Source organism: Strix uralensis, chromosome 24 (genome assembly GCF_047716275.1).
Source record: "Strix uralensis isolate ZFMK-TIS-50842 chromosome 24, bStrUra1, whole genome shotgun sequence".
NCBI classification, from domain to species: Eukaryota; Metazoa; Chordata; class Aves; order Strigiformes; family Strigidae; genus Strix; species Strix uralensis.
In genome coordinates this window covers 5,286,409-5,311,799 of record NC_133995.1, presented here as the reverse complement: position 1 = coordinate 5,311,799, position 25,391 = coordinate 5,286,409, and the positions used below count along the sequence as shown (strand labels likewise).

The window sequence follows — 25,391 nt, the reverse complement described above, 5'->3', positions numbered from 1 at the left end:
ATAATTTATGTGATTTTTATCGGTTTTAATGGCTTTAGGTTTGCAAGGTGCCTAGAACGCTGCAACTGATAAGCCCCATAAAATGAAATGATGATTATGTCATTCTATTTCAGTACACTCATCTCTCAGGAGATGATAAATTGTAGTAACTGTCCTGCAGAGCCAGCAGCAGCTGGAGGTAGAGTGGGAAGAGGAAATAAGTCTGTTAAATCCTGCTGCTCTTTCAGCAATGGTTCTACTATACAAACTGGTCTTTTGGCAGACAAGCCAAGCACCGTCCTGGAAGGTATCAGAGCAGGGTATTAGTTTTTAATAACACATATGAAAACCTGACTGAACCTAGCTTACTGCTTGCACACTTAAAACTGACAATCTCGCAGAGCTCTGCCTGTCATACTTGTCAGACACTAAATGCTTCGGTGACACATGCCTCAGGTATTTCATGTTCTAGAACCAAAGTCATTTAATCAAGGGTTCCTGTAGAGCTGTTAAAAACCTTGGCTTTGCTTCAGTTATCTACCTAACAAGCAGATATTATCTGGAAACACTATAGTCCTTTGATATTATACCTTAATTAAGCCATAAAATGGTTTTAAAATGCTACGGTCCTTCTTAAACTGCACAGTCATAACACAGTATGTGAAGCTGCATTTAACTAAAACATGCCTCAACAGCATGGTTTTAACAAGATCTGGCCTCCAGCACCACTGTTAAGAGTACAGATGTACATTTTAAGAAGTCAAGCTTTAACCCACACAGAAGCCAAAACAAATGCTGGCCTTGCCAGGAACTCTTAAGTCAAGATTAACTCCCTTTCCTCATTTTAGAAGGCCCATGGATTTCAGAAGGTCAAACATTCCAAAAACAATGAAACATTGCTTGAACTAGGATGTTAAATTAAGGCACAATTTGCATGTAGGAAAGAATACATCAGAGGAACAAGAGGAAGGAGTCTGAAAGGAGAAAGATAGGGGTGCAGTCATAACACACGCAAATTAAGATACTAGTAGTGGAGAAACAAGACCTGTCAAACTTACTACATTGGTAAGACTTGTATTTGAGACATTTATAAAAAAATTGCCCGTCAATTTTTCACATTACTGGAGTTTAAGCAACCCATACGTGTTGCCTTTCCACTGTAATAAGTCCAACAAATGGAGGCAGGAAAAGTAAACTGAAATAATTAAGCCCTTTCTCTAATATACAGTCTCTATAAATTAGTGTTCCTAAACACACACACCCCCTCTTCTCACCTCCCATGTCCTGATGAAATACTCGTAGATTTTTTCATATGGTTTTAGTCTCTGTTATACTTTGATATTCAGCACAAATCTGTACAGCACTCAAGCACTGCAGTTATTTACAAGTAGAAATACTAACACAGCTGAACTTTACTCATGATGATTCATGACATTATACCTTGTTGTGCTATCATTCTTCTTCACAAAAGTGCAAGCAGGTCAATTAAATTCAGACACACAGCTTAAACATTCATGCAACATCCTGTCATTGCCATGCTTGAAGACGAGGTATTCCACTTTGCATCCATGGATCTCATTTTTCTCTCTGACTACATCCCAACAGATCAAGCCCTGAGAATGTATTTTGCTTAGTCTCACTTCCTGGATCCCAGTCACTGTTTTGACTTATTTCATACTGGAATGTGGTCTCTCCAGCCTTGCGTCCTCTCAGAGCACAAGAAAACAATTTTGTCAGAGTGTGAAAAAAAGTAAAGGGTACCTGCCACATTACCCTTGCATCACTACCTCTTCTCAGAGTCAGCTCACTGCATCACCGCCTCCACAGAGAACACGGTTCTGTAGAGAGCCCAACGCCCAAACAACAGGGACGGTCAGAGAAATGGTGTGACAAAGGGTAGTGGTAACATACAGGCTGCTCATGAGCTAGAAGGCTTTCAGATTGAAAGCCATCTCTTCATTGACTTAAATGTATTCCATTTGCATCAAGTGATCAGAAACATGACTGGCTAAGGATTCTTAATCTATTTTCAGATCTAACTACTTTCATAAAAAAACCCAAAAAACCTTGTACTTCAATTTCTTTTATCTGGAAGTGTCCTCGAGATTTTGTTTGTGTGCTGGCACAAGGAACAAGACTGGTGAACTGACTGAGCTGCACATCTTGCAACAAAATGTTTGTGCCAATGTAAGAAGGGGAACACACATGGGTTGGCAGGCTACCTCCTTCAGGAACAGGGTGGCTCTGTTCCCAGTTAAGTGAACCTCCTGCCTTAAGCCAGCACCTCTTCCCTTAGATCTGCCATCCTATCCCATAATATATGCTATGTGGGTTTTGCTACAGTCTAAAAGCCTTACCTGTGTTTTGTATCCTCCATGTTTTTGTAAACTGGGTATCAGGAGGGATGGACTCTCCTTCACCTATGGTGACATCTTCAACAAAGGACATGGAGGGTACATTGATATTTGGACTCTCGAAATCATAGTAGGCTCCAATGGCGGCTTGTAGATTCCTAGAAAGAAAAAAAAAAAAGAGATTACAACCTAAAGTACAGGTTTACATATGTCATCCTAAACAGTTAAGCAAAAATACTATCCAGACTATATTAGCTTTGCTACTCATGTTTTTTTAAAGCTTTTCTCTCTATCACACACGGATTCTCCAAGATAACAGAGCTCAAAATACAGCATTTTACTTGCCAGGGACACTATTTTAGAGCCCTTTTCTACTCTGCTTCTTACTTTCACTGGAAATCTCGGAACTTACAAGTCTTGAAGACCTCTACCCCATTAGCTCTTTATGTAATTTGCCGAAAAGTTCAAGAAACAGAGTGAAGTGCAATGCAGCAGCGTATAAACAACCAGGCAGTTTATTTATACCAGCCTTCTTTCCTGAGCTAATTTCCAAAGGACTGAACCTCTCCATTTTATTTTGGCACAAAAGGTCCAAAAAAGAGCACAAGATGAACAAAACACAAAGAACACACTTACAATGGCTCTTGGGGCCAAAGGGCATCAGCAACTACGGATAGTAACTCAAGCCTTGTCGCTTTTGAAACATATGGTCATGCATGAGCCATGAGTACTCTAAGACTATTTATTAATCATTAAAGTGCCTGCTCAGCTCTGGATAGTGACAACTCAAGGGAACTTATAAACCATTTGAGTCGAAAGTTCTGACTGAATAAAGACAAATGACAGTGGAAGTCTGTGATAGATTAAGGACATTCATAAAGCCACAAATGCTATTGATTCCTGAGTCGTGGTGTAGTTGAAACTCATATGATAATTAATTTGAAAAGAGGAACAGTCAAACAGGAAGAGGATTCATGAGTCTTAGCTGCTGCTCCACGATATACTATTAAGTTATTATGTAAGTGTTTGGCAAGTCATGTAATTCCTCTGTTTACGCATGTCTGTGAGGTTGTGCCCCTAATTTACTTTGTGAGTAGGTGCTGTGAGAATGGAGATGAGTAAAATCTCACCAAATGCAATGGGCATAACAACTGCTTTTTATTCATGATTAAAAAAAATCTGTGTTGCTTTTTTGAGCAGGATAGAAAAAAAACCCAAAGCCTTCAAGAACTGGGAACCACCACCAAAACCAAAGCCATGTGGAAGGCTAGTCAGAAACTGCACTGTATGGGTACGGTGATATACTGAGGGTTTGTATTGTGTGGCGGAGCGTCATGTGTCTAAACCAAAGCCAGAAATCCAAGGTGAAAGCAAGAGAAACATTTGCAGTATGACCCTGAGAAAAAGCAAACATAGGGCTTTTTGGACTGCTTGCCAGCTGGAAAGAGGCTCGAAACGGTGAGCAAAGAAACTGCCTCCTGTTCAATTCCTACAGTGTTCACAGGGAAAAAAAATAAAATCAGACATTCTGGATAATCAGAACTGCATGGGAGAAATATCACTGCTTTCTCCTCACAGAAAACATAGGGGATTCCAAGCGTAGTAGCTAATAGCACTGGAGTTGGGGTCAAAGGGGGTAATAGCAGTATTAGGCAGATCTGTGAAGCACCCACAATGGGGGCGGCTGGGAGAGGACCTAAACAACAGATGTATCACTTCGGTAATCCATCACAAATGACAAAAGATAATCACACTGCGAGTTACTGACATCCTGCTAAGTCTCCCAGCGCACAGCCAAAGCGTTAGGAGGCACTGGAGGAATGTTCTGCACAACATGGCCACGGCGACCAACTGGCAAATTCAGCAAACCGAGCCTTACCGCGAGGCCTTTCGCCATCAAGCAGAACGGACTTTGATACGAAGGGGAGACAAAAGAGCCACCGTGTAAGATTTCCATGTTTAGAACAATGAATTTCAGACTAGAAACCACTATTCAGCTCGAGGCATTTTCTACTTAGTGTCAGGGCTATATTTAATACAGCCAGCTCAGTCAAATGCTACAGGAAGGGTGCATGTCACATTAGCCAATAAATAGAGACAAATGCTCAGTTTTACGTCACCAACCGCCTGTTGCTTATACACTGCACAAGATTTACATAACTCGCAACAGGGCTGTGCCAAGAGACTCCTGTTCGCTCAACCAGCTAACACTATGATCTAGAGTTTAGTTTTCACTAGGATTTCTTCCCGTATTACAGCAACCCAAGGCAAAAGGTATTCTAAGAGCTACAAAAGACAGCAACACAGCTCCTCCTCTCCCTAATCCACTACTACATAAACCCATTTTCAGACACACCACAACATCTTGTGAGTTATGATTCTGGAAGCAGTAGTAATGACATTTTATTGATACTGAGAGGAAAAATTAAAAGTTCCAAGGGGAAGATTTCTACTGTAATTCTTTGTAAGGCAGCCTGCACTGTTTTTTGTTTGCTTGGCTGCAAATACACTTCAAAAGGTAGTGGGCTATTTGTGCACATAGGCTCGCTGCCAACCCTCTTCCCCTCCCTGTGTCATATTTCATTGCTTGCTTTGCCATTGGGAAACAACCCCAGTTGTCTGCAGCATTTAGTTAAAAACTAACTAAAGAAGAACACATGCTGAAAAACAGATTTGCCACCCTTTTATGATCAGATATTCACAAACCCACCTTCCCGCTCCCACCGTTTTGATCAACGTGCAGCGGGTTTTGTTTAGGGCGAGCCTACATCTACAAGATGTTCAGATACATCTTGGCCTTCCCACTAGAGAATTAAAAAGAAGCTTCCAGAAACTAAAGAGAAATCGAAAGTCACAAGAGCCAAAGTCAGGATGACAAAGCAAATCTGACTTAAGTTCAAGTTCTTTGACACAGACAACCCTAAGAGATAGCCACTGAGAGGCCGTATGGCACTGCTGTGCTGCAAGAGATACCCACAGCGCTCACATTTTAGTCATGCTCTCTGCTTACACAACCACCAAAGCCAGCAAGGTATCATGGCTAGCTTTGTTTCCAAGAGACTGTGCTCCCCCTTCTTCCCTACCCCCAAAACCCCTCAAGTATGGGTTTGAATGCAGTACTGAGTGCCATTTCCAGAGGCAAACTATTTGCTATCTGATTACTTGCAGGTTCTCGAGACTAAGTAGTACACCCTGCTGCTCTGCCTTTCTACTATAGGCACAACATTAGTGGAGTTTACAAGCAAATGCAAACATTAACGAGAGAGGTGGCTTCAAGGTCAAACACACTCAAGGCCCTGAAATTTGTCTCTTTCACAAAAATATATATACACACCTTTTGTTTAAAAAAAGGTCTTTACCCTTCTGCCTCAGGTGTAATCGCACAGCACCAACTGCAGGTACTTCAGGGACAGGAACGAAGAGTTTGACCTCTTGAGAGGAAGGGGTTATCACCTAAAGGCTTCTGCTTACACATCCAGGCCTGCTTTCTTCCACTCCTCCTAGGTGTGACTTGCACCACACTACCCCTTTGCTCTCTGCCATATGAGATAAATTACTATTATAAACCAAACAACTTTGAAACAAAGATGAGCATGCCAAACCCAGCCGGTGTAATTTACATGGCTGATCTCTCCTAATTACAGGGATGACCATACATCTCTTTCTTAACAAAGCCCTTCAGGTGTCAGGCCCTCCTTACCTTTCCTAAATGAAGCAAGTTTTTCATTTTTAGAGCAGTCCCGGACTGCAACAGTTAGTAGCTCTGCCATACTTACAGAGCAGGTCTGACAGGATTCAGGCTCAAACTCCTGAAAAAAGCCTGCAATCAGAAATCACCCCAGCTACCAGGTGAGCCTACTTAAAATCACAGCAGTGCTCAATTTTAGTCCTAATAGCAAGATTCTGGAAAGACAGAGGGCAGAAAGCAGCAAATAAAGATTATAGCTCCATATTATCAGGCAAATCCACTCTAACCACGGGTATCCCACTCCCTTCTCTCCAAGGGCATCCCTGACTCTTACGTGTCAAGTGCTTTTCCAACAAAATACTACCCGCAGAACCAGAGAAACTGATCCTTTTCAGATCAATTCTTTTGCTCTGCTGCTTTGTTTCAAGCCTCAGGAGCTAAATTACAATAGTGAAGTTAAAACCTTCCCTGCTAATAGCTCTGGAGATGTCCCTTAACAACTCTTAAGTGTTTGCAAAGGGGTGGTTTATCTTGAGCCATTCTTTCCCTTCCCTGTTTTTTCCCAGACAGCCTTTTGTTATGTTAAACCAATATATTTAGACAGTAATTACTCCCAATTAACTAGGTCACCACGCAGTGTTCAAAAATAAAAAACTCTTCCAAATCAGTTCACAAACTAGAGGCCTCCTTATACAACCCAACTGTTGTGCAAACAAAAAGCAATATACAGATAATTGGAAATATTTTTTAATTAATTGAACCAGGTTCTTTTTTTAGGTGAAGAAACCGAAGCACTGAGGCTACTCACTGCGGCCTTATGCAAAGCAGGGCATATGCACAATACTAATCCTTCTGTTACCAATAAAACACAAGATTCTTTCAACATATAGAAGTTAAGCATCTTGGAAGGAAAGCAATACAAACAGGTCATCCTAACGTAAGAGACAAGGGACATTAGAGTCCTGGCAAACAGACACTCTCAAAAGAGGTAGAGGGGAAGTGAATCGGAGGCCTCATCTCCCATGCAGCAGCTGTAACCTTCCCACACACCTCTCCCACCAACCATCGTGCACGGCTGACACAAGGAATGGTTATTTCGGTATTTTGGTTATTTCTCAATCCAGCAGCTTAAAGAGCTGAACTCGAAAAAAATCCCTAATGCTGTGCAGGTTGTCTAATATATATGGTAACACACAAGAATTCCACTCCAAAGTAACATTTACAGTAGAAAGCAACAACTTTAACATTAAAATTTTAACTATAAATGTTATAGGAATCTTAAGTTTTCATTTATTGTCAATTTTTTTGATGACAGATCCAAAGAAAAAGATTTTTTTTAAAAAATATTTCTGGGAGGTAAAAATTCAAATTAAGTCACAGTTTAAGCTCAAAATCCAGCAGGCAAAAGTTTGCTCTTCCTGGCTCCTGCCTGTTCCTACAGCCACATCACCTATCACCAGCTAAGGGGTGCAAGTCCCCAGTGCTCTGTTTCTCCCGAGCTGTCAGAAAAAGCAAAGGCTATACTGAGTTAGCCTTCAATTTAGCATTTCACACAGGATGTAGTCCTTAGATCATACACATTAAGTAGAGGACATTTATTAGGCCGAGCAGAAAGCACTTTGACAAATGGACTCGGTCACTTTGTTGTGCAGAGCAACCGTAATGAAGTGAATGCCAAGTTACATTTCTCTCCCTCTGTGGAGGGAGGGAAAAGCCAGGCAAGTGCCCGAGCTGTAATGTATGTTCATTGTATGTTCTCAGCACTCACCTATGGTGCAACATTGTGTCATGAGGAAAGCAACTCAGGTGTTATTCTCCTGGAAACGTGCAATGAAAAAAACTGAGCAGCGATATAAAAGTACAATAAAGTCTCAAGAACATAATATGCTACATAGAACACCTTGTGCTCTTTCCGTAACTGAATTCTCAGCCTTTACAGACCCTTCTCTCGTTCTCCAAATGCAGTATGTAACCAGGCACTATAATACCCCGTAAGGTGTTAAAAACAGAAAGAAATGTGCAAAGGAAATAGTGCAGCAGATGGGTAATTTCTCACTCCTAAATAATGGAACATCTCTACATGGTACAGGTGGGAGAGACTAAAAATGTATATGGAGGACATCCAAATGAGGCAAGCCTGAAACCACTCCTTTTGTCTCAGTCTCTAGTATTGCTGTATTTGGATTTTATTTGCCCCAGCTATTGGGGAACTGGGACTGATAACACTACAGGCTAGGACATCTCAAACAGCCAAGCTACCGCTCCTGAAGTGGGAGACACCTCACCAAAAGCCTCAGAGAAAGCTGAAGGGGGTGGGGGGAGGAGATGCACTCGTTACGCCACAGGGAAGCACTTCTACCTGGAGTTTTCAATTCCAACATTTTCAATAGAGATGACACACGGCAATTAAGTGGAAAGTCTCAAGATGCTTTGAAGGACTGGAATTTTAATCAGTGAATAGCTTTCAATAGACCTAATTTCAGAAAGCAAAATTTGTGTGTCAGTTATCTTACACTAAGGTATCTCATATACTAAACCATGAGGTTGGGAAAACTACCTTAGATGATCCAAAAAGACCACTAAGGGAAGCTAAAAGCTTTAAGCTGAACTTAAACAGCTGTAGGAGTGGGGGAAAAAAAAAAAGAGCTGGCTAATTTGAAGCTTATGTATTTTCTCATATGAAGCCACAGCAAAACATTTCATTGTTTTAGCTGAAAACAGCCAGTTCCAAATACGAGTGGGATTTCCAGGAAGACAACAGAAACCTGTGGTGACTAGAAGCAACGCTGTGCTCTCTGCAGCGGCAGCTCAAGGAAAGAAACTGAGAGGTCACAGAAGAGGCACACCATTTTCAGTGCACCCCAAACCGCCAGAGGAAATCCCTTTAGCAGGCTTTTATATACATCCAAACAGGCACATCGGCAGCGTAACCGTTACCGCGGTGCCTGCGCTTGGCCGAGCGCTGTACCTGGCCAAACGGCGGCAAGCGGGCTCAATGCGAGAATCAATACTGTGATGCTGCTGTAAGCACAAGTCCACACAGCCACCCCCAGCAGCTGAACCCTCCTAAAGCAGGTGGTCAGGAGCTTTAAGTGTGGGGTAAAATATTTTGAGAATGTCACAGCAGGGGCTGCTTTCTACTTGCTGCCATTGAAAACAGGCAACAGCTCTTCCCAGTGGAAAGTAATCAAGAGCTGCCAGTACGCAAGAGATTCTGTAACTGCTAATTCCTCAGTATAAACTATGTCACCAATCTATAATTGTCTGCATTAAAGTAAAGGGGGATTAAGCTACAGAAACTGTCTGAGAACAAGTTCAGGCATGTAAGGCAGTCCAGCTGGACTAAAATTATATTGTACCCAATTCCTTCTGCTACAGTTGTCTGCTTACATTTCCATTTCACATGCACCCAATTTTTAAATGTTTTGTAACTTGGGGCATAGCACAATTATAGTATGTGCCATAATTAAAAATATATTTAAAGTCTAGTTTTCATTCAAAATAATCAGGTCAAATATCTGAGTTATTCTGGAGAAGAGGTGTGTGTGATTTTTTTTAGTGCACTAGATAAAAGCTGTCCAGGAAATTTTTTAATTCTTTAATTTGGTTATTTTTAGTAGCATCAGGGGACAGTTGTGGACACCAGAGATGCAACAGTCTACAACAGTTCACATGTACTAAGATGACATCCACTATGCTTTAAGTTAGCCACAAGAGATTAAACAGTTTAAAAACTATTTTCTGCTCCCCAGCCACAGGGTATGAATGACCCTACGCACGCACTGCTCAGCAGCAGCCATAGCTCAGAGATCGCCAGTCTGTTCTGCATTTTGGCAACAGTACATCAAGAACTACTGGACCTGTTTCTCTGGTCTTTTCTGCCTGTAAGTACAGCAGCTCACCAATTGTTTTAGAGTAAGAATGTCAACAAGTTTAAGTTCTCATCTGCCCTCTTCTCCACTACTAAACTTTATCAAAACACAAAGGATGTTTTAAACCGAGTGCTTCATCCTTCTCACCAGATTCAGCTCAACTGGTCACCACCTACAAATATTAATCCAACTAGAGTCACATTAGGACCTGTATTACTTCAAAAACTTCCTATGTACTGAGACACATAAAGAATGCAAGGCTGGTTTGTTTTTATCATCCAATATAGGAAGAAGAGAAGCAAAGTAATATGACTTCCCACCCGCCGCTACCGTTTCCTTAATAGATGCCTGGATGAGTATTGAACTAACCCAAAGAAGTTTCCAGGAAAGGAGGAGGATTGACTTGAAAGATCAGGTCTCAGGTTTCCTGCCTCTTCCATGACACGAAGATTCTCCCCACGGCCCTCTCAAAAGGAAAGGAGTATCAAAATTGAGCTTGAGATTTATACCGAGCAGCGGGGAAGTTTCCCTCAGATTTATCTGAGTGTGGATTAGCAAAAAGAAAGTCATAGGGGTCCCAGGGACAAAGCGCAGACAAAACAGGGACAGCAGGGACCCCTGAACTCTCCTAAGGTAAAGCACACACACCATAACTCCCCACTCACAACGGCATAATAATCTCTGTGGCAAATCCAACAATGCTAATATGAACATGAAAGAACCGTTTATATTAATTAGTTCAGGGAAAGAGACAATCCTACCACTTGTCTTATCCTACCTTCCCTTTGACTTCTCACACGTGCAGAAAAAGAGGCCAACTCAGTAAATGTAGCAAGACAGAACATCTGTTGAAAACCAGATGGAGTTCTCTGATAGCAGTCGACTAGTTTACTGGACATCAACAAAAACATTGTCTTCAAACAGCTGAGGAAACCAAATTAATTTGTTTACACTTCAGTCAGGATTTCCAAACAAAAACTAGAGCAGACATCTTGATATAAGACCAGACAAGAATACTTCTCCCCCAAAACAAATGAACAACAAATATAAATCTAACACCATATTAGGTCTGTAATCAGTAGGAGACACACATATTTGCATATAAAGAATGATATAAACCCAGTATTTTGATTTAAGAGATCAGCTACATTTTTGAGGGGTTGCTGGTGTTTAAGTAAGGGTTGGAATAAAGATGCAGGCATTTTAATGGCAGCAGTTGGTCATAGTGAACCCCTTTACCAGAGCAATCGTGTAGAGCCACGCTGTAATCAGTAAAACTGGCTTCTGAGATAACCACACAATCAAAGATTTCACGGTGCAGCTAAGGCCCCACATTCCATCGCAGTATACATATCCTGACAGGTAATGCCTAAACACTTCACGGCTGCACAGTCTGACTTCGCATGGCCTTATATTTGCCTTCTATATATGCTTCTTCCATAGATCTTGAAACATAACACACAACTATTTAAGACTGCAGAAGTGCCATACCATAGGATGACTGGGGTATTGCACCAGCAAACCCTTTCAACACAGTAAGCGCAGGAAAGCCGAGGATGCCGAGATGAGGAGTCTGCCCGCTCCACACCGGTACAACAGCGGGAACCTGTCTGTGTCCGAGCTCAGAAGGAGCATTTCAAACCCAGCTTTTTCCTGACACACACTTGGAGATCTTCTTTTGAAAAACAGTCCAAAAAAATCTGTTAACAGAGGACATCTGCAAGACTTTTTTTTTTTTAACGGCAGTTTTGCAGACACCTGCAAGGTTAGAAATCAAGACCAGGAATACCAGTGCTACCCATTCTGGGAAATGCATCATATGTGAGTGAACCCTGTTGATTTGAGTCTGTTATGTTAAATTCTGTATGTCCTGATGTCTTACCTAAATACACTTCAAGTATTTCTCCGAATAGTGCCTATACTCCAGCACTGATATCAAGTGTAAGGAGATATGCTTTCATCCACAGATCCCACTTTTAAAAGTACCACGCTATCATCTTTGCTAGAAAGCAAAAATTAAACACCCAAAGTCAAAGTAAAAGCAATTAAAAAATCCTATTAGCTAAAACATGTCTTTAGACTCTCAATCAAGTACATCCACTTCTGGGCAATACAGGTGATGACCCACAGGGATAAAAACATGCATTTATAAGGCAATTTTAATTTTGTTAAAAGCCAATATTCTGTCTGTTCTCCAAGACCAATAAAACAGTTGCACAAAAATGTTAGATACATTTTCCTTGCTATGCTTGAAAATTTCTTATTTCAGATATAAAAATCGGTATCACCACTAGCTAATCCCTACCTCACCGTGGCTCCCCTCACTCATACATACAGAAATGCCCTACACATCTTACACAATATAGAAAAAGGTTTTACAGCAGATTTCTGTAGTATTTTCAGAGATAAACGTATAAATATTTACATGGAAAACATAATCTTTAGAGTACTAGTTAAACCATGACACAGGTACATACTCTTTTAAGCATGTGAAAAAAAATGAGGATCTCCAGAAGAGATCTGACTACCTTACAAGTAATGACCTTAAAAAGACCTTTTTCAGCAGAAAACTAGATCAAAAATGTCTAGGGTTCGCAACAATAAAACTTTCCTCCCCCAATACACAATGGAAACCAGCATTATCTGACACATTTCAATTAAATATCACACCACTAACAAAAGTTCAGCTTTCTAAACAAAAACTAAAAAGAGAATCTAAAGAAATATTACATGTAAATTACTGAAATATACATACATTAAATTGTCTTCCAAATTAGGAATCCCCTCACAGCCAACTGTGTTGAAATAGGGATTTTAAATCCAGCACCACCAGCTACTTGAAATCAAATTAATTCACTTTCTCACAGAATTAAAGAAGCTCCAAGCCTTACACTGCAGCTGCTCACCCTCAAAGTCAGTGTACTCTCCAATTAAAAAAATTCCTCTTCCTTGTCACAATACCATTTCCATACCAGTTTTAGAGAAATCTAATGACTTTTATGAAATAGGCCTAAACTGAGTGTCAGCAAAAAGTGAAGTGTAGGTTCTGTGCAAAGTTTCCTCAGCTCTTACATTTACACTAATCCATATTGCTGAAAACCAGTCGGGGCTAGGCTGACACTCCAGAACTTGTTTCACAAGTGTTTTCAGAAAGTCCAACCTGTCCTGGTACCATCTACTCAGAGCCCTCCAACCCCTCTTGTGTCAGTATTTCGGCGCAGACTCATTCAGCATCAACTGCCTGACCTAAACAATCCCTATTTTAAAAACATTAGCACAAAGGCTTTTCAAAAGGAGTTTCTTATGTAGGTAGACTAAGTCTAGACAAGTTCAGACACGTTCCTGGCCATACTATCACATAACTGCAGAGAGCTGTAGTCAACACCTGGAACTTCACTTTACCACAAAAATCGCTGGTAGCAGCCCCCTCCCGCAGACCTGCGGTGCTGGATGTGCTTCGGTGTGCAGGCAGCCGGGCCGCTGCATTGCATAACATCTGGAGGGGGGAAGGGAGCCCGAGAGTTAAGCGTGCCATTTAATGGAGGGTGGATTTTTATCCTAGATGCAATGGCAGCAAAATGCCCTCCTAACTACGGTGCCTGGGTTTTCCTCCCGAGGAAGAAATGGTTCGGTGCCAAAACATCTTTTGGAGGAGTTCGCTTCTGGCTTTAGGCCAAAAGCGAAAGCTCAACCTCTCACTCTAAAGCCTCACAACTTCTAATGAAAAATAAATAAATGGATAGTAAAGAGGGACAACGTGTGCTGCCTTTAAAGAATGTACAGCCGGGACTCTCAAAAAGGGCAAAGCGGGATTTATGTAGCAGAAAGCTGAGCAGCTGGAACAGCCCACAAACAGAACTCAACGCGTAATTAAAAAGAGGCAGAACTCTAGGAAAGTGTTTAATAAATAAGAGGGGAAAAGACAACTCACCAAAGTGTTTAACCTGTATTTCTTGAAGATCAAGGAACAGTCTCAGAAACTTAGAATGCATATATATGTTCTACCTGAAGCATTTTTGCAGTATTGTTAATGACACCAGCTGGCTGGTTTTTTAGTGCTGTCCCAAGTCTCCCAGAACTGTGGAAGCGCATTGAACAATTCCAGGTAAACGGGAGAAGCAGACAGACTTTCAAAGGCTATTTACAAGTATCTATTGCTCCACAATCAACCACTAATTTTCTTCCCCAGATTGGCTGAACAAGCTATCTTAAAATAATTCCCCTATTTCAGCAGAACTGCAAATTCACTTTAAAAATGATAAATACAATTGCTAACTATTGGAAATATTCTTTAAAAACACATTACATCTCAGATTATTTATTTACTACACAATATGTGAGAGGCATACAACAGGGAAGTAACTTCAGGTCTGGAGACTACCTAATTATCACCAAAGAGCAGCTTGCCACACTTGTGGAAAAAGTTCTAGTGAAAATTATGTATGCCTTTGTTAATTAACCCATACATGGACATCGCTTAAAGGAACCCAGGCTACCAAGTGCGTGCACTCCTCTCACTCCTGCTGGGAACTCCCTCACCATTTCCTGCAAATGAGCGTTAATCCTGATGCAGAGAGAGTCGCTGCAGAAAAGCACCATGCCTTTAACAAAAGGAAAAGTGACTTGACAGTCTCATCCAGGCAATTTTTTGCAGGACAGGCTGGTGATAAAAGATTCTGACCCTAAAAACAAACCCACTAGGCCACTGCCTAACATCACCTGGGGCAGTGTGGATTACACAGGGTCCCTCAACATGACAAAGGAAAGGTGTTCCCCGAAGAGGAAAATGTGTCTTGACGGCGGCTTTTGACTGAGCAGGGTCAGTATGTTCAGGCCGATAACCCAAAGGCCGCGCTAAGAAGAGGTGGGAGCTAGAGAATGGGACAGAAACACAGCGGCAGAACTGCAAACTGTACAAAAACAGGCACAACAAATGATACCGCAGGGCAGGAAAGCAGCGCCCTGGCAAGAACACACGAGAAAAACGAGCAGCACCTGTCAGCATACCTAACTCAACTCTCTGCTGCCGAAAGGTTAAACGCTCCCAGGCTTTAAGCCCACTCTAAGAGTAATCACACTATAGCCTGTGCTAATTTTCACATATTCTTGTACACATTGCACCAATTTAACAGATTTCCCTTTCACACATCCCCATCCATCTACAAGGCTTATCAACTGACACTTAAAAAAAAAAAAAATTGAAAACTTAACATTTTCAGAACCAAACTAGCCACTGAAGTTGTGAAATTAAAGCTATTTTAATCACTTGAGATTTTCTTCAACTGAAATTAAAAGTTTTTTAAAAAGCCATTGACTATAAGATCGTATCTGAGATACTGTTACTTCAAGAAGAAATCAAATACTCCTGAAAAAAAGCAAGCTTCTTCAACACAAACCAGGAATACTAGGGTTATACATAGTATCTTCACAAGGAACTCTCAGGTTGAGCTCTAAGCTTTCTGCTCTCCCAAGGATCATCACAGAAAAAAAAAACACGCATAGTATTACACTGCAGTGTCGGTAGTTTTATTCATATTATCAACACACAAATAAAGTGGGAAGCATCATCTGCTGTGAACCGCTTCTCCAAAGCAAACTCCTGAACTCCTTGAGAGAGACCTGCTTTCGCATTGTATCAGCTTACAAAGCACATGGTATTATTTGCTATTCCCTTACTCCCTCTGCAGATGCAGATTTGCCAATATAAAGCTGTAGAAGGAGGAGAAGATGAAAGGGAAGAGGTGACAAAGTTGTCTTATTACTGTTTATTAGTTCAACAATCCGCACAAGTTTTTTCCCAACTGTTGATTTCAAGGCCTTTGTTTGGATTTCTAGTTTCAAACCTGAGGTTTCTGGGTTTGATATTACACCACTAAGAAAAAAATAACAGCTACAAACTTAGCTAAGTAATCTCTGTTACTATCTAAAACAGAAAACACTTTGCTCTCCTGCATCCATCACAGTGAAGAGATGCAAACCTAATGAGAGGGTCGCACTTTGATTAGTGCCCTACACAACAGCAAAGCTGTTAAGAGATGGTTTAAAAGATGCAAGTGGTAATAACGAGTCAAACCCCACAACTCAGCAGCATTTTCACAACTTACTTTCGCAGTCACTGGGCTCTCTGCACCACTAACACTCCTAGTTTCTGTTTTTCACCATTATATTGCAGCTTTCCCGTGTTTTTCTCCAGCTGCAGCTTCCCTGATAACCTGTACCTGCTTTTTTTTTTCTAGGGCAGCGACAGAGAGCCTTTATAAAGCCAAAATATACACCAAAAGCCAGAGTATTTACAGAGAGACGCCTAGTTTGCAAGAAAATGCTAAGTTTTTGCCAAACACCTAGGTAACTTTCACAACGAGACCACGGTAGCTTTAAGACTTCCATACAGCCTTTCCACCACAATTTTCCCTCCTTCCGAAGCCCGCTTTAGGGTCCAGGGCACCATAAGCCATCCCTGAATTCAGCTCATCCTCCCGTTCCGCTGAGAAAGCGCCCTTTAAGAGCTCCTGGGTCCGCTGGATCACATGCCCCTCTTCCTATCAATTAGTCACTCTTTAACAGCTTTGCAGCCCTTTGACCGACGAGCTCCACGAACTGGCAAAATCACAACTCCGAGCTGGAGACGGGAGGCGAAGCCGAGTCCCTCCTCAGCCCCGTCCTGCTCCTCTCCTCCTCCGCGCTGCCATGATAGCTCCCTCCCCACCGCACACCCCCCGCTCCGCTGGCGGCCCACCGTCCGCTCGCCCCGCCATCGCCCACCCCGGGGAAGGGGAGGGGAAAGGGGGGGGCCCGCAACAAACACCGCCTCCCCACCTCCTCCTCCTCACGGCAGCTCCCCCCCCCCCCCCCCCGCCCCGGCGGGGCCCCGCGGGCGGCGGGACGGGCCTGCCGCCCCCCGAGGCGGCTCAGGGCGGGGGAAAGGCGGCCGGCCCGGCTCGGAGCGCGGCCCCTCAGCGCCAGCGGCCTCCCGAGGCTCCCCTCAGGCGCTCAGCCTCGGCGGGGCGGGCGGCCTCCCGCCCTTCCCCTCAGCCGCCTCAGGGCCGGCGGCCTCTCGCCGCTCCCCTCCGCCGCCGCCTCCCCGAGGCCCCGCCGCCCCTCAGGGCCCCCCGCAGCCCCGCTCAGGGCCGGTCCCCCGCACCAGTTGGTCATGTCGAGGAAGAAGGCGCAGCCGGCGGGGCTGAGCTGGAAGCCGAGGAGCCGCTGGAACTCGCCGATCAGCACGTCCTTGTCGGTGGTGCCCAGGCAGCTGAACTTCTGCATCAGCTCCGCGTCCAGATCCACGTCCATGCCCTCCATGGCGCTCAGCGGGCCCCGCCGCCCCGGGGCCGCCCCGCTGCCGCCGCCGCCGCCTCAGCGCCGCATGGGGGCGAGGGGGGAGCGCGGGCACGGCGGGGGGCGGGGGGGAGGGGAGGGGGCGCGGGCGACGCCAGCCGCTGCCGGCACTGCGCAAGCGCCGCCCCGCCTCGCGCGAGGGGGCACGCGGCCCGTGACGCCACCGCGCCGGGCGCCGCGGCGTCACCCCACGCACGGCGTGAGGCGGGAAAAACAGGAGGGGGCGGAGCGTCGGCGGTCCAGCCCGCCCCCGGCGGACGAAGAGCGGCGAGGGGGAGGGGACTCGTATGCAAATGAACGATTTGCATAGGTGGGCGGGGCCCCGCTGCGCTGAGGGGGCGGTAAATTTGCATAAGCCCCCAGCCGCGCGCTTCCATATATGGAGGCGGCGCGGGCGGTGAGCGCGCGTGTTTATGTATGCAAATGAGGCGCGGGTGGGGTCGCGGCTCTATGCAAAAGAGGCGGCGCAAGGCCTGCCGGGTGCTGGCGCAGCTCCGCCGCCTCGGCGGGAGTTTCCCCACCCCCAGTGACGCTTTTCCCGCAGTTTTGGGCCCCCCGGGGCGAGGCCCCGCGGTCCCGTGACCGCCGGCAGCGGGTGTTGCCCTTGGAGACAACAAATCAGCCCCGGTTCTCGCCCCGCCAGCACCAGGGTGGACACAAGCTCTCAGGCCGTCTGCTAGACGTTATTTTTTTAATGTCAATAAATGGCTTTTCACGCAAACTCGCTGCGTCATGTCAAGGTTTTCCATCCCCAAGCGCAGTCCCAGCCCTGAGCCGCCCCCCCCCTGCTCAGCGGGACCCACCGGGGCCGCGATCCCCGTGCCCGGCTCTGACGTCGGTGGATCAATTGTGGCGTGACCGGAGACGCGATGGCGGGGAGCGGCGGGGGCGGCGCCGCGTCTGAGGCGGGAAAAGCGAAGCCGCTCCCCCGCCTCTTTTGCCCCTCGCGGGCCGCCGTCGAGCGCTGAGCCCGCCCTGCGCCGCCGTTGTTGTACGGCAGCCGCCGGGGGTCAAGCGGCGGGAAGTGCCGGTCCGGGAGTGCGTCACTTCCTGGCGGCCCGGCGGCGGGGAGCACCATGCCCAAGTGAGCGCGGCCCTGGGCCGGGGGGGCGGCTGCGGGAGGGGCCTGGGCCTCGGGGGAGCCGCGGGGAGGGGCTGCCCGGGCTGCTCAGGGCTGAGGAAGCGGCAGCAGGAGAGAGGGGGGTGCGGGGGGGGCTGGGGCGCCTGTTCCAGCCTCTTCCTCTGGCTGCCCCCGGGCGCAGCCGGTGCGACGGGTCGTGTTTTAACGCTCACAGTGCGAAGTGATTTCTTAATAACAGGCGCTTTTCCTCTTCAGGTTTTACTGTGATTACTGTGACACGTATCTCACCCATGACTCGGTAAGTACCAAATCTTCTGCATTAATTTGGCCAGCAGGGACAGGGAAGGGATCTTGCCCCTGTGCTCGGCACTGGTGAGGCCGCACCTCGATTACTGGGTTCAGTTTTGGGCCCCTCACTCCAAAAAGGCCACTGAATGACTCGAGCGTGTCCAGAGAAGGGCAACGGAGCTGGTGCAGGGTCTGGAGCACAGGTCTGATGGGGAGCGGCTGAGGGAACTGGGGGGGTTGAGTCTGGAGAAGAGGAGGCTGAGGGGAGACCTCCTGGCCCTCTGCAACTCCCTGAAAGGAGGGTGCAGAGAGGGGGGATGAGTCTCTTGAGCCAAGGAACCAGCGTCAGGCCAAGAGGGAATGGCCTCAAGCTGCGCCAGGGCAGGGTCAGACTGGCTCTTAGGAAGGATTTCTTTGCAGAAGGGGTTGTTGGGCGTTGGAATGGGCTGCCCAGGGCAGGGGGGGAGTCCCCATCCCTGGAGGGGTTGAAGTCAGGTTGACATAGCACTGAGGGATCTGGTGGAGTTGAGAACTGTCAATGTTAGGTCAGTTGTTGGACTGGATGATCTTCAAGGTCCCTTCCAACCGAGATGATTCCGTGATTCTGTGAATTTCTCGGTTGTATCAGGAACGTTAAAACTTGCATAGGCTAAACCCATGTTACTTGAAATATTATGGCATACTTACCTGTCCTCTCCTACTTCTTTGCCAAAAAGAATGAGAGCATCTAGTGTTGAGTAGCATTCAACACTCAAGGGCAGCTGAGGCTCATGTTATGGTGAGTTAGTAGCAGGCAGCAGGCTGGGCGTTTACTTAAACTGGACTTTTAACACTTATAGTTTATATGTAAAGGTTTTGCACATCACCTGTGCTCTGTGCACAGAAACGAGGCTGTTTTATACTGCTAAACTGCATATGTTTAAAATTATGCAATAGTTCCCAGTAAACTTTGGTTTTATGTGATATTATGTAAGTTTTGGGTTTACATGATCTTTCTCAGCCCTCCGTGAGAAAAACCCACTGCAGTGGCCGAAAACACAAAGAGAATGTGAAAGACTACTATCAAAAATGGATGGAGGAACAAGCTCAGAGCCTGATTGACAAAACAAGTAAGGCTAATCCTTCTGTGACCCTGGATTGCTCTCCTGTTATTTCCCCTGTCTTTCCTCTAGCTGCTTTTCTGTTCTTCCGTGTTGATTCTTCCTCGCTTCCCTGGTGAGTCTTTGCTCTTTGACTCATGGGTGAAAACTTCCCTTAGAGTCTGAATCTTGAACTGGTCAGAGTGTGAATGTAAGAGACTGAGGGCTCTGTCCGAGGGGTCGTTGTGAGCAGGCATTGCTTTACTGGGGTCAGGAGGGTTGTGGACAGCCGTGCCTTTAGCGCCGATAGTAACATCGTACAGGGTCACATAACACATTTTTGCTTTTGGTAGTAGCACATTTATGTAAAGAGCATGAATAAGAAATCCAAAAGATAGGAAAACAGACATAAAAATGTATAGATTTTTGCATTTTTTTTAAAATGCTGTAGTTGTGTGCCCTCAATTCCCTAGGGATATTTTTTTTTTTTCCTCTCTCTTGCTGTTAAAGGCTTGAATAAGGTATGAAGTTTTTCCTCTGTCAGTTTGAAGGGTTCTTTTCCTCTCGCTTGTCCTCTGAATAATGATTCTTTTCTCTGTGAAAAGAAATACAAATGCGAGATTAACTTTATGGCAACTTTCTTTAGATCATAGAATATCTCAAGTTGGAAGAGACCCATAAGGATCACTGGCTCCAACTCCCTGCCCCTCGCAGGACTGCTTAAAACTAAGCCCTGTGACTGAGAGTGTCATTCACGCAGTCCTTGAACTCTGCCAGGCTTGGTGCTGTGACCATTTCCCTGGGGAGCCTGTTCCAGTGACCAGCCTGCCTCCCTCCCAGTGAAGAGCCTTTTCCTAATGTCCAGCCTGGACTTCCCCTGACACAGCTTCATTCCATTTTCTTGTGTCCATTTTCCTCGTGATGCTTCCAACTTTCACATCTTTTGCCTTCCTTCTAGTCGATTCCAGTCTTTTGAATTTCTTCTCTTCCCTTTCACATGAGATGTTTTTCATGCTTTTTGTCACCTACCTAAGCCACTGCCTTATTACCATTTTCAGGATGCATGTCTTTACCCAATGATCCCAGGTGAAAGTCGCAGCTGCAAATCCCGTGATGTATTTTCTCTACCATCCGCCTTCCTGTTAGGTGTGTGAAATTCATCAAGGAGCTCTCTAGTCTCAGCTGGAGTAATTACTGTAATAATTGTCTTCAAGAATATCAGGTCCTTCCGCCAGGACAAGCAGCATAAACCAGGGATTTGTTCCAGAGTTAGAACAACTGAGCGCGCAGCATGACATGAAGTATGCTCTGACCGCGGGGCATGAGAAGGAAGATTGACGCAGGAGCTTCCTCAGCCTAGTAACTGGTTTTTCTCCTGGGATTCTTTCTTTCCCTTTTTTTTTTTCTTTTCCCCCCCAATGTAGCGGCTGCATTTCAGCAAGGAAAAATCCCACCTACACCGTTCTCGGCACCGCCTCCAGCAGGAGCCATGATACCACCTCCTCCCAGCATCCGTAAGTGTGAACTGGACAGTTTTTGAGGGGAATGACTGCCCTCGGCCGTGGTGCATGTTTCTTGGACTTGTAAAGAAAAGTCCTTTTAGCTTGAAATCAAGCAAAGGCGTTTTGAGCTTGTGAATATCAAAATGTAAGAGAAGGCTTCGTAAGAGTGTTTCAGCAATGATCTTAATCTTTAGTTTGTCTTACTTTAGTAATTCTGAGTACATTAATAGAAATGTGTGCCCCCTCATTACTCGTTAGCTGCCATGTAGATAGCTTCATTAAAACTTCCAGCATGGTGTTTTTGGTTTTTTTTTAAAAATAGAATGGGATTGATAACCTTCTTTTGTGCTTCAGCTGGCAAATGGCTGAGATCCCTTTCTGCTTAGAGCCCTGCTGTTGGAAGTGATAGTTATCTGCGTTAGGTATTTAGACTGGATATTAGGAAGTATTTCTTTACAGAACGGGTTGTTAGGTGTTGGAATGGGCTGCCCAGGGCAGGGGTGGAGTCCCCATCCCTGGAGGGGTTGAAGAGTCGAGTCGACATAGCGCTGAGGGATCTGGTGTAGTTGGAAACTGCCAATGCTGGGTTAACGGTTGGACTAGATGATCTTCAAGGTCCTTTCCAACCTAGATGATTCTGTGATTCTGTATGCAAAGTTGGAAATAAGAGCATGTTCTTCCTCAGGTTCACTTTTTGGCACCTGAAGTCAGAGTTGAAACCGAAAATGATGGCAGGCAGTCGTAAACCAATCTTATTACTAAAATTTCCGATAAAGTTTAATAACTGTTGTGCACTGCGCGTTGTCGGTGGGTGTGAAAACAGCCAGATGCATCATAACCAATCTGTGTATGTGTTCAGCTGGCCCCCCGCGGCCTGGCATGATGCCAGCCCCCCATATGGGCGGACCACCAATGATGCCAATGATGGGCCCACCCCCGCCAGGGATGATGCCGGTCGGACCCGGTAAGTCTGGAAACAGGTGAATCTCTGTAACCGTGGAGCTGCATGGTCTATATTGCAGGGTGCTTGGGCTGTGTTTTCTGTCTCGCTGAGTAAGAGCTGTGAAAGGAGCCCAGTGAAGAATGTGAAGCAGCTGCAGTACTTGGGTGCTGGCTGTAGTGGTGCGCTCTAGCTTACAGCTCAGGTCCCTTCAGACATGGATAGACAGCCCCAAGTGTCAAGCTGTGGAAGTATTTCAGTTTGCATATACTCTGTATGCATGTTTGATCTGTTATTCTCTGCATGGTGAGACATAAAACAGTCTTACAACGGCCAGTTAAAGTTCCTTTACTACTTGTTGAGAGTTGCTAGTCCCTCTGTACAACTGAAATTATCGCTCTGGTAAATTGTAGCTTTTCCACCTCTAGTCGTAGCAGTACGATCTAGAATTGTTTAGGAATTCTGTGTTTGTAGTGCTTATGTTTTTGCACAAGCGGTACATTTCAGCACTAGATGAATTTTATTGTTTAAAATGTCTTAAGATAATGTGTTCCAGGGAAATGAGGTGCCTTGAAAAGCTTTTTTCCAGAACTGTAAAGGCAAACTAAAATGTCTTTAATCCATTCCGCTTCTGAGCTTACTGGCATCTGAAGAATTCTCAGAGGACGTCTTACTGAAGCAGTTACTGGAACAAATCTAAAGGAATACGCACATGCGCGCTAAACGTAGTGAAGTGTCTTTGCAATTATTATCTTGCTGGTAGAAACTGTTCTTTAAGTGTCTTTTAAAGGCACAAAATACGTGCATAATCCGCAATACTAGGCAGCGTAGTAGCTGACTGAAAATAAATGGAGAAGTTGGATGGAAACCATTATTTCAGTGCTTTTTTACTAGAGCACCTGCCTTTTTATGGTAATGCTGTTACCCAGCTGTAAGAAGTACACCAGTCTGGGTTGTTTTTTTTTTTTAACACACTGGAGGATTTTGCAGCACTTTTTTCCAAATGAACTCTCCAATTCAGTAATTAAGCTGGTGTCTCTTTTGAGTGGTTGAAATTAATTTATCAGTGAATATTGTCAAAAGCGGGCGTATAACCCAGGAACTTGGTTCTTCCTCTACTGATTGCTCATATTCTTCAGGGAAATGTCATCCATCTCAGCCAGCTTCCAGACCAAAGCTTATGCCCTTGTAAAACGCGAGGTCCCTGGGGGGTGGGGGACCGAACCTACACGCTGTACTGATGTTGCTACTCCCAAGATCTCTTCTCTGACGTCCCCTCTTTCCCCTCGTAGCCCCAGGGATGAGGCCGCCGATGGGAGGACACATGCCAATGATGCCAGGGCCCCCCATGATGAGACCACCCTCCAGACCCATGATGGTGCCAACCAGGCCGGGAATGACCCGTCCAGACAGATAAAGGTGGAAATGGAGCTACCTTTTCTTTTTCATATTACGATCTTCCGTATGATAAAATGCCATAGTCCTGTGTCCCTAGGATTTTGTATTAAAACAGTGTGTAGAGGAGGTCTGCTGTTACTTCGAACTGCAGACGGTCTGACCTAGATACACACTGGACTGATGCTTTTGTACCTGGTCTGGGGTGGTTTTTGTGGGTTCTCTTTTTATTTGTTTTTTCCCCCCCCCCATTGAATCTTACAACAATAAAACATTGATGCTGTTTAACGTACGGAGAATCTGAGCCTCACTCTGTATGTGGCTTTTCTGCCTGGCAGAACGATGTCAGTTTTCTTTGTTCCCTCTCTACCTGTCTTGTACAGAATTTTTCAGGGTGTTTTTTTCTCCTTAGTCCTTAGGTAGTCTCTCTTTTTCATGTCATACCCCTCAGGAGATGTATCACAGTCTGCAGTTTGAATTCTTGTTTCAAAACAAGTATGTGTGTTTTTAATAAAAACCAAAAGACGTGACATCTGAAAAGGCTGCAGTGATATCTCCAGCTGAGGAGACTGCAATGTTAAATGACTTTACTAGCACAAAATAGAATGAATTTAATAAAATGTTGGATTCTTCACTGAGGGAAACAAAGAGATGCTGTTAAAAGATTACTTCTTATAGTAATTGTGTACATGCTGCCAAACATATTTCTGCTTTTCTATTGGTACTGAGGCGTTTGTGTGGACCCATTTAATTATGTTAGTGGAGTTGAGTCAGTAGTTACTAACGCTCAGTGCCCTTCTGAGCGTAAAGGGATGTGTTGTTGAAGACATATCCCAGGCACTTTTAGTTTATTGAAAGGATTTTGCTTTTGATGAGCCGTACGTAGTGCAGGTGCACAATTCCAATTGAATTAAAAGAATTTATTCTGTTTGCATAACCGGCTGCTCTGTTGGTTGTCATCCGTTTCAGACTGCAGAGCTGTCCAACTCATTCTTGACATATTTGCATATAATAAGAAAGCGTGGGGGTGATTTGCATCTTACGAGAAAGCGTTTGGTTAGCAGAACTGCGAGGGCTCCTTTTCTGAGTGGCTCTCTGCCATGGGCCAGGACAGTCCAATCATTTAGAGATTATATTTTAGGAGGTGGTGTGCTTTCAACACTCTCCTGGAAAAAATGTGTAGTTGAGACATCAAATATTTAATAGCCGTGTTCAACAAACATTCAGGTGAGGCAAAAGTTAGAGGAAGAGTTAAAAGTCTCTCCAATAAACCATACTGGGGAAGATGTCTGCAGTGCTGGGGCAGGACTGGCGCTGAGGTGCTGCAGCACCGGTGCGGGGGATCCTGCTGCTCTCGAGTTCCTGTGCCTGGCAGCGAAGGGGTCATGGTGCAGCGTCATCTCCCGCCTCAGACACCGTGTGGAGGGCAAGGAGCTGAAATGGTTGTACCAGTGCACATCTTGGAAGGTGAATGCATCTCCCTGATCAATAATCTGAGTGGTTTTCAGCTTTGCGTTGAAGCTGGATTGTTTTTATATCAAATGTACAACACATCATCAGTGCATATTAATGATTTTCTCCTGGGGAAAAAAAAGAGCTGGGAATTAGTGATGATCAGCACTGGGCTTTGATAAAAGTTCAGGGCTTGTACCCTGCTTGAGTTCCCCCACCTACTGTCAGATTAAAGCAGAATGTAGGTGGCCAAGAAGGCCAATGGCATCCTGGCTTGTATCAGCACTAGTGTGGCCAGCAGGGACAGGGAAGGGATCTCACCCTTGTGCTCGGCACTGGTGAGGCCGCACCTCGATTACTGGGTTCAGTTTTGGGCCCCTCACTCCAAAAAGGCCATTGAATGACTCGAGCGTGTCCAGAGAAGGG

The 25,391-nt window shown here is 45.0% G+C and overlaps 2 protein-coding genes across 4 annotated transcripts in view; one reads left to right on the top strand and one right to left on the bottom strand.

The window, feature by feature from the left end:
- Window positions 1–18,308, bottom strand: part of ILRUN (inflammation and lipid regulator with UBA-like and NBR1-like domains) — a 33,831-nt gene extending 15,523 nt beyond the window's left edge. Inside the window, exons 1-2 of one of the 2 annotated variants that reach the window (XM_074893752.1) lie at window positions 18,032–18,308; window positions 2,337–2,491 (exon numbers count right to left, since the gene is read on the bottom strand). In XM_074893752.1, coding sequence (XP_074749853.1) covers window positions 2,337–2,491; window positions 18,032–18,306 — 430 coding nt within the window. In that variant the 5' untranslated portion in view covers window positions 18,307–18,308. Of the gene's footprint in view, window positions 1–2,336; window positions 2,492–17,034; window positions 17,340–18,031 lie in introns of those variants that run through there. The other variant, XM_074893754.1, reaches the window with a different exon arrangement.
- On the top strand, window positions 18,182–23,805 carry SNRPC (small nuclear ribonucleoprotein polypeptide C). Of its 2 annotated transcripts, none has more exons than XM_074893756.1 (6): window positions 18,182–18,312; window positions 18,565–18,607; window positions 19,598–19,706; window positions 21,101–21,190; window positions 22,038–22,142; window positions 23,411–23,805. In XM_074893756.1, exons 1-6 carry the CDS (start codon window positions 18,305–18,307, stop codon window positions 23,533–23,535), a joined length of 480 nt encoding a protein of 159 aa, XP_074749857.1. In that variant the 5' UTR covers window positions 18,182–18,304; the 3' UTR covers window positions 23,536–23,805. The 2 variants fall into 2 exon arrangements, with proteins under 2 accessions (XP_074749857.1, XP_074749856.1); XM_074893755.1 differs by having other exon boundaries at window positions 21,098–21,190.
- Window positions 23,806–25,391: the final 1,586 nt, after the last annotated feature.

Coding starts and splice junctions, on each gene's coding strand:
- SNRPC (XM_074893755.1), top strand. Junction 19,707..21,097: donor GAGCCTGATTGACAAAACAA/GTAAGGCTAATC, acceptor TCCCCCCCAATG/TAGCGGCTGCATTTCAGCAA. Junction 22,143..23,410: donor GATGATGCCGGTCGGACCCG/GTAAGTCTGGAA, acceptor TTCCCCTCGTAG/CCCCAGGGATGAGGCCGCCG.